This window comes from Pleuronectes platessa, chromosome 8 (assembly GCF_947347685.1).
Source record: "Pleuronectes platessa chromosome 8, fPlePla1.1, whole genome shotgun sequence".
Taxonomy (NCBI): domain Eukaryota; kingdom Metazoa; phylum Chordata; class Actinopteri; order Pleuronectiformes; family Pleuronectidae; genus Pleuronectes; species Pleuronectes platessa.
Genome location: NC_070633.1, coordinates 14,721,087 through 14,733,521, shown reverse-complemented (window position 1 = coordinate 14,733,521; position 12,435 = coordinate 14,721,087). Strand labels below are relative to the sequence as shown.

The 12,435-nt window shown below is 41.5% G+C and overlaps 2 protein-coding genes across 2 annotated transcripts; one reads left to right on the top strand and one right to left on the bottom strand.

Annotated features, from left to right (window-relative positions):
- The first annotated feature begins 346 nt into the window (after positions 1-346).
- Positions 347-6,710, top strand: LOC128446171 (NEDD4 family-interacting protein 1-like). The gene is made up of 8 exons (XM_053429137.1): positions 347-550; positions 1,968-2,052; positions 2,922-3,061; positions 3,157-3,244; positions 3,757-3,881; positions 4,071-4,137; positions 4,273-4,381; positions 5,069-6,710. Exons 1-7 carry the CDS (start codon positions 515-517, stop codon positions 4,377-4,379), a joined length of 648 nt encoding a protein of 215 aa, XP_053285112.1. The 5' UTR covers positions 347-514; the 3' UTR covers positions 4,380-4,381; positions 5,069-6,710.
- A 660-nt stretch (positions 6,711-7,370) lies between these two features.
- Positions 7,371-12,362, bottom strand: fgf1a (fibroblast growth factor 1a). The gene is made up of 3 exons (XM_053429136.1): positions 10,765-12,362; positions 8,832-8,935; positions 7,371-8,383 (listed from the first exon to the last, which is right to left on the bottom strand). The coding sequence occupies exons 1-3, from the start codon at positions 10,928-10,930 to the stop codon at positions 8,183-8,185; spliced, it is 471 nt and encodes a 156-aa protein (XP_053285111.1). The 5' UTR covers positions 10,931-12,362; the 3' UTR covers positions 7,371-8,182.
- Between the last annotated feature and the right edge of the window lie 73 nt (positions 12,363-12,435).

The window sequence follows — 12,435 nt, the reverse complement described above, 5'->3', positions numbered from 1 at the left end:
GGATTCCAAATGCAAAACGTTTCTATTTTGATGAGCTACAAAATATGAAAGCAGCCCATAATGTTGGAGATGCAGTAATGTAACCTACATTATAACAACACTGTAGAAGTGGCCGGTCCACAAGGGCAACTCTATTTATGCTCAAAAATGACATTTTAAACAACTTTTTAGGTTTTTCAGTAACTCCTTAAGAACTTTTACTGGTGTACGCCTGTATTTCAAATGTTGTTGTATTATTGCTGACACAGGCCGCCACTTCAGGCTTATCTCCCCCATCGACTGTATATAAAGAGATGTCACCCCTGCGGTTCAACCAGTGACTGAAGTTTCCCACGGTCCGTGAAGGCAGCAGCGCAGCCAGCTCCGGTCAGGAGGGGAGAAGGCAGCAGGAGATGGCCGACTGAAGACAGCTTTAACCCCGCAGCTTCGTAGGCGACGTTCCCTTTGCGATAACACATTTTCGGAGGTGAAGTGGAAAAAGAGGACGCGTTAAATACCTCGCTCCGCTTCCACTATGGCGGAACAAAACAGCAACGTCCGGTATCAGGAGGTAGGTAAAGCGTTTGCTGCTACGCTAGAAAAAAAAAGAAAGACAAGCTAACAGTTAGCCGGATGCTAACACCAGGCAATGCGAGCCTATCACGGGAGCCGACAGAGAGCTCCACGGACACTTGTTGACTGCCAGGCCCTGATCTGGCGAGGGATGCTCAGGCTTATATCAAACCAAAACAATACACCAACATTATTTCCTGTCATGTAACTTGGGGCCCGTATGCCCCCCCGGTTGCTAGTTAGATCCTGTCACCTGGTGATGTCAGGCCCGGGTGTGTGTGGTGATACTTTGTCTTGATGGATCTGGATCAGGCTCCGGTCCAGTAATACAAACCCCGTAGGCGGGACCGGATCAGACAACTGACCTGGAGCCGCAGCCCTCTCACCTGGTAACATGGATGTGTGTGTGTCAGTCCCTGGTGTACAGGTCACTTTGTGCTGTGTAGTTCTTACGATTTATCTTAGGTTACTATCATGAAACTCGGTGAAAGGACCGTGTTGCTCACATGTCTGTCGTGGACATTTGTTGCCTGATGTTTTATGTTGTATAAGTACTGGTGGAATCAGCCCAATCCACCAGGACACACACATCCTGTATTTACATGTTCCCGAGCAGAAGGTGGATGTGCAAACCACGAGGGGCTCTGACCTTCTTCTACCCACGACAGGCCGATATGGCCCAAAATATATTGAGATAAAGATTTAGATTTCAAGTGATTGTTGATAATTATCGTGATCGATGTCCCATTAGTATTTATTTTACGTTTAAAAAACAGATTTTTGCCCCTAGGTTATGTTTTTGTTTTTTAACTGTAGAAACGCTTGATAAACATTAAAACATTTTTACAAATCTGATGTAGATTAATTATGTGTTTATACTTCCTCACTGTTCACCACGTGTATTGAAGCTTTATTATATTGCTGATGATGAAAAGTATATTGTGATAATTATTGATAGTTTAATAGTCCAGGCTTTCTTCTACCTTCACAATACGCTGGCCAGGTCTATATATTTTTAACTAGTAAGCTGTTTAGTCAAATGAGAAAGCGACTGCAGGTTAAGGACAAACAAACAATCAGGATACCTCCTCAAACAACACATCCACAAATCCTCCTCCCCATTGACCTGCAACTTGGTCTTGAATGGTCCAATAAAACCATAAATTGTCAAAGATGAGCTGACACCGTATGAATGGCACAGAAACAATCGGCCAACTTCTGTTAATCTAATTATATTTATAAATGTCATATTACCTGCACCCTCCTAGGAGTTCAAAGTTGAATTGATGCCAGCCCTCGTGTTGTTTCCTTTCCTAAATGACATCTGCTTACCGTAGCCAACAAGCAAGGTTTTCCTGAAGGCTGTAATGTAAGTCTGACCCAGGTTGTGTTGCCATTTGTTAACATTCCTGCAGCTGGTGAACCAGGAGGAGCCCCCCCAGGAGGGTCCGGCCCAGGACGCACCACCGCCCTACAGCAGCGCTACTGCAGCGAATGCAGGTCAGGAAGCTTCACAGCTCAAGCACCTACTCTTAAATGTTCAGTAACTCTAAAGCAGAGTAAGAAGTGTTAGTATTTAAGTACTAGCGCCAAATTAATAATAACTCTCCAGTAAATTGAGAATTGTAATATGATTGTATATCAGTCACAGTGTTGGCATACTTTCAAAAATTTCATTTGAAAATATTTTATTTTTGTAGGTGGTTTCATTATTGTATATAGTTTGAATGTATTGTATTTTAAATGTAGGCTATTCTGTTTGATCTATCCAAAACCTTATTTCGCCAACTAAAGATAATCTCTAAGATTCTATAAACAATGTCCTCTAAAATCCGATGATAGAAATACTGAAGCCAAGCACCAGCACCCCAGAGAAATAATCAATATTTAATATGCATGTAGACCTCTAAGTGTTAGTGCCGTGTTGCAGAGAGAAGTAGCTTTTGTGCAGGGCCTTTAAGAAAGAGCTGATGTTTTCCCATCTCTCCTCTCAAGAGGGTGGAGGTCAACACGTTGCACAAGGCGGTGCAGCCTGGAGCTCTTCCTGGGCGGGTCCAGTGATCAGGGTCAATGTTGTATGTGTTTGAAGAAACACAAATTAGGAGTGTGGATAGCTGCCACATGTGCCAGACAACCACAAGTACAGCAGCTAATGTCTCTCTTCCTGCTGTAAATGATCCCTCCCTCTTCTCACTTTAGGATTCTCTGCTGTTCCCCTGCTTTTTGAAGGAAGTGAAAGTAGATTCATGTGTGTCAGCAGTCAGACATCTATGAACCAGTTAACATTAAATACCTCTCTCTTTTCCAGCTAACCCCCCCCCCCCCCCAACCCAGTATACATAAATGATAAGTCCACGTTTCCTCTGCAGCTTTCTTTGAATACAAGGAAGATGGAGGAAGATTTCCCAACCCTCCGTCGTACAGTGTGGCCACCACCCTGCCCTCGTACGACGAAGCTGAGAGAAGCAAAGTGGAGACCGCCGTCCCTCTGGTCCCTGGAAGAGTCACCGTAAGTCCATCTCATTCACAGACATCATGTAGAAATATACCTAGTAACCTCGTCTAACTATAATGTATCGTCGTTGTTTCTTGCTGTTGGTTCAGGAGGACGACTTCGTGGCCAGAGATGACTTTGAAGATGCTGATCAGCTGCGAATAGGAAATGACGGCATCTTCATGCTCACGTTCTTCAGTAAGAAGCACTTCAGTTGACTTGTGCAGTTTTTAAGAGTTAACTGACTTTCAGTGTCACTTCCTGATTTTGTAACTCTGTGGTGATTAGTTATTAAAAAGAGGCCCTCTGCCGTCTTTTCTTTTTTGTAGCATTTGTTGAGTAGGAAGTGTTGGGACCACTTAAAGGGGGGGGAAAAATCATAATCTTACGAGAACTATGGGGGGGGGGGGGGGATCAGAGGGTCTTACATGTTGTTTTCTTTGCTCAAAGAATGCAAATAATCCCCTGGGTGTAAAAACCAGTCCACCCAATGCACATTTGTTTTCTAGCTTAAAGTTGTATGGAGCAGGAGAACATGTTCCAGCTAGATCGATTCATTCAAGAACATAAACATCTTTTGATAAGAATATCTTACTTTATCAATCACACTGTGAAACAGCCATATTTGTTTGTTCGTGGTCCGACGCAGCTTTGTGTTATTTGACAAAGTGTTGAACCGTTTCATTAATGAACGTCTTTTCCGTCACCAGTGGCTTTCCTCTTCAACTGGATTGGCTTCTTCCTGTCGTTCTGTTTGACCACGTCAGCCGCTGGTCGATACGGAGCCATCTCCGGCTTCGGCCTGTCCCTCATCAAATGGGTTCTTATTGTCAGGGTGAGATTTGTGTACTTAACATGCAGCACAACCAGTTCAGCTACTACTTGGCTGTTCAGTTGTGTCAAGGTGCACAATCACTACAACTACTGTACTTCTTAAAGGTATTACTGTACAGGGAGACTGACGTTCTGAACATGGAGACTGTGTAGGAACGCGCTCCTGACAGACGTTCTCTTGTTTCCACAGTTTTCCACCTACTTCCCTGGTTACTTTGACGGACAGTACTGGTTGTGGTGGGTGTTCCTGGCACTGGGTAAGTGAAGGACATTATTTTGATAAACAAATGGCATTTCGTATATATATTTTTTTCAATGATTACATTTCAGTATTTGTCTTGTGTTGCTGGAGTTTAACGTCTTGTATGATGTCGTGTTTCTCTGGACGTCAGGCTTCATGCTGTTCATCAGAGGCTTCGTGAACTACTCCAGAGTGAGGAAATTAGCCGATCCCGCCTATGCCACTCTTCCCCGGACAAGGGTACTCTTCATCTATTAGAGGTAAGACACGATGCACAATGTTCTGGTTACACTCATCATTTACAGAACATGCACACAATGATCGTATCACAGTGAAAAGATTCCGTAGGGTCTGAACCGTTTGGCTAAAAAGAGATCTGGCATTTCTCTAAAAGTAAGTTTGAATTCTAATCTTAGGACTTAAAAAGTCGAAACATTAATTTATCGCTACTTCCGTCACACTTAAATATTTTTCTTCTTAAGAGAAATGTTAAACCAACGTTCATACTTTGTAATGTCTCTGTGTGTTGTTGTTCTTTCTCAACAATTTAGATACGATGACTATAGACAGTTATTGTAGTTTGAGTGATAATGTGGACATTTGAGGGTTAGGCTATGGGCTACTTCACCTCATCTTCAATTATGGGGAAGTCTAAGGAATTCTGGGACTCAAAGTCTGCCTGAGTTCTTTTTTGGGGGGGGGGAACTATCCCTTTAATCAGCTTGACATAGTGTTTCATGTTCCTGATGACAAAATTGATCCATAGTGAAGAACTTGGAGCAAAATAATTTCCCCTCAGTTAGATAAAATATATATAGAAATATCCTCCTACAAACAGAAATCCATGTAATCTTAGTTTAGTAGTGAGTTTAGTAGTGATTTGGCTGAAAAGGCATTTTTCAATCGGATTTTCTTTTTTTGTGCATTTTCTCATTACATGACCTCAGGACGGTGGAAGTGGAAGAACTGGACAGCATCAACACAAGCGGTGACTCTGTGACGAGTCTGATTTAAACTGAAGACGCATAACACAAGAAATCCACCGGACGAGTTATAGATGAAGACGACTCTAGATTAAAATATTCAGGAATTATATCACGTCTTTTATTATGTTTTTGAAATTTTATTAATGGAAGAGAAAATGTTAATGGTAATAGTCCCTCGTTGTACTCATTAGTGGTGAATGTTAATTGCTAATTACATCTCAGTCTGTAATGTAAAACTTAAGCCTTATATCATTTGATGGTAGCATGCGTCTGCCCTTAAGGTCATTAAATGGAGAGCGTCTCATGTTGGTGACACTTGAAGCCAACAGGTACGGATTAATACAGAACTCTGTAGACTCGTCATAGCATGTAACACACTTTGTAATCCGCACTTAAGGTTTTATTGCAACTATTATAGGATGTCTGTAGATGCCACATACACGTAATCATCATCTTTTGAATTATAAGGTCGTGAATGCTTATATACGCATCACACTCACCTGTTGGCTTTAGGTAGTGTTGCCCTCTTTATCCAGAAGGAGGCAGTGTTGTTCTCTAACTGAAGAGAGGACAACTGTTTATCAAGGGCAGCGTCATTATTAACAACTTCATGCTTGTGAATCAGATGCAGCGTCAGTGGAGCACAGAAACCACAGCCATGTGGCAGATGTTATGATTTTTACCTGTTAAATGTTTTGATGTAAAGTCAGGTAAAACTATCCACCTTGAGAAAAGGAGTTTAAGTTCCAGATATGATCTCTAGATAATGCATTCTCCTAAAAACAAGAACAACCTGTAATTTAAAAACCAGGCGACAAAAAATGTCAAACCCCCTCGAGTGGAACCTCGGCTGACAGTGATGGGACGACAACCTGAGAGCATTTTTCCGGGCGTGCGAGCACATTTTCTGGTTCTCGTCCTTCAAAAGCTCATTGAGATGCAACTGTGTGACCCCCCCCCCCCCCCCCCCCACGACTCCTCGGTGAGTCAGTGGAGTCAGCATCACATTCACTGTCAGCGGAAAAGCTCTGTGATTACAGAAGAGAGTGTTTGGCTCGCAGGATTCCAGCTGTTAACGATCTCGCTGCAGCGTTCAGATCAATTTATCTAAAAGCTCAAATTCCGTTTTCCAGCTGGGTTTTGCCTTTAAGATCTAATTGACAGTTGGGGGGGGAAATCTGAAGGAAGGGCTTGTTATGATTTTTTTTCTTCTTTTTTTTCTTTAGATAAGTCTTCATTGGGTGTAAAATGTTAGCTAAATTGTGGGTATTAAATATATATCAAAGAATGTCGTATGCAGGTGCACTTTTAGAAACATAGCCGATAAAATCCAAAGGATGCTCCCATCAAATCTCAAATGTAAAGATCATGAAATAAATGACCCAGCGGTGCAGGAGTTAGTTCCTGTTTCATAATCTGGAGGAACCAGCGCGTCAGGATAATAATCTCTTTCATGATGACAGATAACTTCTTCAATGGCTTTGATTCAGACTCATTATGCTTTTTTTCTGTGTAACGTAGAGCTGCAGCCTTTGGGGTATTGTTGTTATGAAACTGTACAGAAATCATTTAGTGTTAAATAAATGTCACTTTTAACGAGTCACCTCTGGAGTTGTCTGGATTATTGATAGGTGTGTTACGGGGGGGTGGGGGGGGGGGTCCAAAATGTAAAGTGACATATGCAACGTGGTACAAAGGTTCTGCCGGAGTCCCAGATGGACTGATTAGAACTCGGTGGTTGACTTTCTAGGTCACTGTGACCACACAACACTTACCTGTCCCTTGAACATCACATCTCAAGTCAAAGATATTCAATTTAACAAGATGTCATTTGAAGTCAAAGATGAACTGATTAGATTTCTGTGGTCACAGTGACCTCATGTTATTGTGACTTCAGCATGTCAGGATCACCTGAAGGGACGTACAACCCCCAGGCCGGTGATTCTAGTAATTTAATTATTAACAGGTTTCATTTTCAAGTTAGTCATAACAACCCTAAGTGAGGAAAGTTGCAGCGATGCTTGAATTAGCAAGTGAGCAGCAGAAAATGGCACACTTTGTTACCCCTAGAATTTTTTATTTCAGGTTCAGTGATGCGATTGAAAAAAAAAAAAGATCGGGACGCAGCTAAGAAACACAATTTTTTTTTTTCTTCTCTTTCTTAAGAAGCACTGACAGAAATATTTCATTGCATAACTGGGATAGCACTTAGTAGAGGAGGGCTTCTCATTTGCCTCTCATCGGTATCGATGTAGGGGAAACTCTGTCATGGGCGTCACATACTTCACAGTAATCTTACACAAGGGGCCGCCGCGTGTAACTGTGGAGAATATGAAACATCCAAAAGTCTGGTAAAGCTTATTGTTATCGAGTTGTTTTTCCCTCAAGCACAAATCGAAATGCAGATATATAGAGAACAGCACATGACCTCCACCACGCCTGCAACATTCTCAGTCAAACTTTTACATGTGTCATCTTAACCTTCAAGTAAATGCAGTAGTTTGAGAGAGTGGCACAGTTCGGACATTTTCCTCAGATCCCAGTGATTCTTTTAAAACTGCTCCTCTAACCACACCTTCATCCACTCGAAATACGACTTGTTTGGCCGAACGTTTGTCCAAATCTCCCTGACATCTGGAGACAAGTTTCTCAGTCGTTGGGATATCTTGGATAAATAAACATTTAGCAGCACTACACTCTGTTTTCTTCCCTCCATAATATAGTCTCTATAAATAGGATATAATTGTGTACAATGCCTCTGTTAATATAAATAACATCACATAATAGGACAATTACTTGGCTCACTTAGCTTCTTCTCTGTTTAAGACAACATTAGCAATGTAGCTAATAGAGATGACATGGAGTTGTTCAGTAAAGTGGGAGGGTGAGAATGAAACAAGATAAATGCAATGTTTAGGCTCAAATCACTTGTTGTAGGGACGATCACCCACTTTCTCACCAGGCCTCCAAGTGTTATTTCACAAACACACAAATCTGACCACCAGCCGCTTCTGGTCCATTTGGGTCGAGGTAATTGCTGCGTGCTGAGGTGAACTTCTACTTCTTCTTCTTCTTCTACTCCCAGGAGCCGTCCAGCTGGCGGGGCAGAAAGAAGACGGCCTTCTGCCCGATGTGAGTTCTCGGACCCAGTTTAGGTTTTCCGTTCTTTTTCAGGGCCACGTACCAGTTCCTCTCCTGATGCTTCTGGGGCCGATATGTGTTGTAGTGATTCTCCTCCAATTTCTCCAGGAAGTAGGACTCGTCAGAGACTGTGGGCTGAGAGAGAAACACACAGTAAAAGCTGATCGCTCCTCTAATGCCTCTGAAACAGCTGGAGACGCTGGATGGGGCATTGGCGAGGACGTGTATCTCTACTGATCCAATTCCAAGTTTTTTTGGAAGTATATTAGTTTCAAAAATAAAACTTCAATTTGCTTTTCCCAGAAATCCCCACTACTTCTTCATGCTGCTCCAAAACAGCATTCTGGTTTACAGCCACTGGCAAGAACTGTTTTAGAAGTACAAAGGAGAAGTGATTTATTGATGTATGAACTGGTATCTGATCTGTACTTCAGCACCAAAACAAAGTCCAGGTATTGATATCAGTACTCCATCGGCCAATACACAGTCCTGGTATCATACAAGACAAAAAATGGTATCAGAGCTATCGTTAAGTTGAATAGTCTGATTTACTGTCACATCACTCATGATGGCAGATACTCACTGAACTGTACAGACGTCCCTCATCGCTCATCGCCAGGTATCGCCCAGCGTCTGTCCCCTGGATGACCACCACACCTCTGTCCACGGACCGGATCTTTAAAACAGCTGTTTGACAGGAAGTGAAAGGAAACGTCACGACTGAAGACCACAAACACACCTCGGCTATTACATGGGTCACTTTCTAATCTGGACGGAGACGAATGGAAAAAGGTTCAATCTGAGCTTTCTGTGTCGGGTTCAAACGACTGAATCTGAAATGATTCATCATTACTGCTATTGTTTATTATTATATATCACTACGGCAACAATAACAGTCCTCACTGAGTTAAATAAGTACATGAATATATATATATAGATAAATAGATGGATAGATAGATAAATAGATGGATAGATTTAACAATTAAGTGCCAAGGAAGGGGAAATAAACTAATATAATAAATTACAGAACTTACAAAGACATCAGCTATCTTCATGTTTATAGCATGACCTTGACATTATGGAGAAATCACGTGTTTTCACCTTCAACGTATCAGTGCTCACTGCTGACACTTGCATCTCTGTGGTCAAATAAGCCGACACAAAATTCTACTGCGCGCATATACTGCATTTATGGTAAACGCATCCAAAGCTTTTTTCAAAATAAACTGTTGACATGGAGCATATACAAAATGCAGAATTGAAAAGGAAATGGATTGAATTACACTCACAAGAAGTATATATCCTCTCACGTGTCATTTTTATGAATAGCATTTTGACTGTATCCATTTAGAGATTTTGCAAAATAAAAGTCACACATTTTTAGCTTCAAGTAGCTATTTTCTGGATATTTCAAAGTACTGTAAAAACACTTTGATCAATAATTCCAGAGAGAGACTGATCTGCCTGTTCAGGACCTCTCTGACTATCAATGTACTGAATATCAAACATATTTACTGTATAGATTTGGAGATTTTTCAAAGTAAAGTCCAACATTTTCACGGCTGAATAGATCATTTCAGGATACTTCAAAATACTGTACTCTCTCTAAAGAGAGTCTTTCACGCTGCGATCAAGAGAAATGGAAAATATCGCTGTTGGACAAGTACAGATTCCAAGAAAGTGGACTAGTCATAGAAGGGGGAATAGAAGCATATCAGTCTCACGCTGAACTTATTGAGCAAAGTCTTTTTATAGAACTTTGAAGTATCCTGAAATGATCTATTCCACAGTGAAAATGTTGGACTTTACTTTGAAAAATCTCTTAATCTATACAGTAAAAATGTTTAATATTCAGTATGTAGGTAGTCAGAGAGGTCCTGAAAACAGGCATGTCATTCTCACTCTGAACTTAATGAGCAAAGTGTTTTTACAGTACTTTGAAGTATCCTGAAATGATCTATTCCACAGTGAAAATGTTGGACTTTACTTTGAAAAATCTCTTAATCTATACAGTAAAAATGTTTAATATTCAGGTAGTCAGAGAGGTCCTGAACACAGGCATGTTATTCTAACTCTGAACTTATTGAGCAAAGTGTTTTGATAGAACTTTGAAGTGTCCAGAAATTACCTACTTGAAGCTAAAAATGTTTGATTTTTATCTTGTAAAATCTCATAATTGATATTGTCAAAATTCTATTCATAAAAATGAAACAGGTAAGACAATATATACTTCTTGTAAATTGAATCCAAGAAATTATTTTTCAATTACGCATTTTGTATGGGCTCCATGTCAACAGTTTATTTATCTAACTTCGAGTACTCCGTGGCCGTCCCCTTTCTGGCCGGTTTGGATGCGTTTACCATAAGTGTCAGTATATGAATGCAGTAGAATTTCTTTTATCGGCTGGCTTGACCACAGTCAGTGCTCACGTGTCCTAATGCATTTAATAATTTACTGGGCTGTGTGTGTGCGTATATGTGTGCGTGCGTGCGCGCGCGCGTGCTGCAGTCTTTACTGTGAGCGTCTCCATCCTCCCTCCGGCCCTGCACCGTCCCATCGGGCAGGATCTGCAGGTGGTGTCCGCCGTTCATGCAGTAAAGTCGGGTCAGCCTCCTGTGGTCCCGCGGTCCCGCCTCCACAGCCTGGGGATCCTGCAATGCGATAAATTCTCCATCCGCCATCCCGCTCACAGGCACACACAGGGCAGACACACAGAGGACACACACACACACACAGAGGACACACACACCGCTCCAGCAGACAGTAGTCCCCCTGCAGTGGTCGGGTGTTTACATGCTCGTTCACGAGAAGAGAGACATCAGGGGCAGGCTGGAGGCGCGCTCCCGACTCCTGGCCTCACCCTCATCTGGCCCTCCATTCACCATGTCCCTCTTCTGTTGCTGTATTTTTTTCTATATTTCCACCCATTTGGTCTCTTTACCTTAAATGTGTACAGTATTTACAAAGTATTCTTATTTACAATACTCCGCCTTACTGAGTTTAGAGTTTTGGAAACAAGTGACATTTGGAGGATTTCTGATTTACGATCACATTCTTCCTGTTGGTTCTTTGCTGAGGAGAGGCTGCAGTACCAAAGCTTGACCACGTAGAATGTCCAAATGTGTGGACAGTTCATGGACACATACATGCAGCTAGGGATCAAATGAATGAACGTTTATTAGAAACCTCTTTTTCTGACTGTATCCCAACACAGTGCAGTTAAAAAAGAGCAGAGAGCAGAATGGCTACTGAGTAAAAAAAATCCTGGGATATGATTGGTTGCCTTTCATGGCCACAAACTACTCTAATGATTTAGTGGCACAAGCATAAGTCACAAGTGAAGCTGAGCTGGTTTATACTGAGTTATGTTATGTTGTATGTTGGGTCATGATTGATTGAAAGCATATCCTTTGTCCTTTATGTTTAAGGGGAATTAGTAACGGCACGTGTTTCATGTTTTGTGTTATTGTGTCAGTTCCTGCCCGCTTCCGTTTCAGCTTGTGTTTTGAAAATGTGACGCCGGTGTGGACAAAATGTTTGAGCAAACAAGAAAATGATCATATGTACTACTACTTTATTCTTAATTTCTTCATAGGAAAGTTCATGATCTTCACTAAACCTGCATGAACTTCCCAATAATTGTTTTCACATTGTCCTTTGACACATAAAAAAATATATGAATAATACAAAAATCTGCTCTGACTCCTCGGTTGTTGAGATTGATACAAACCAATGGAGGAAGGCGATCAGGCCTCATGTTCAAGTGTTTGGGCTTCGACAGTTTTCATTAGAAATGAAGAAAACAGTATAAACTCTTCGCAGATACATTGTTTACACTAGAAAAACTACATTCTCCTTCACCAGCACATTATAATGAGTCCATCTTTAATGTTAGACGTCTTACTGGCTCTGAATACATGTACCTGTCAATAAGTATGCTTCATTCTGCTACTCTATTCACCTGTGAATCGGATCTGATTGGCTATCCTCAGTCTCATGGGACTCCTCTCAGCTGCTCTGCCTCTTGCACATGGATTCGTTTTTGCCCTCAGGGAGACTGAGGTCAGAAGCTTCCAGTATCTGGATATTTTCAAGTTGGATTTTAGAGGAGCTGCTGCTGACAGCCAGTCAGAATCCAGAGAGAATCCACTCAACGTGTAATTAAGAAAACAAAACATCACATCAA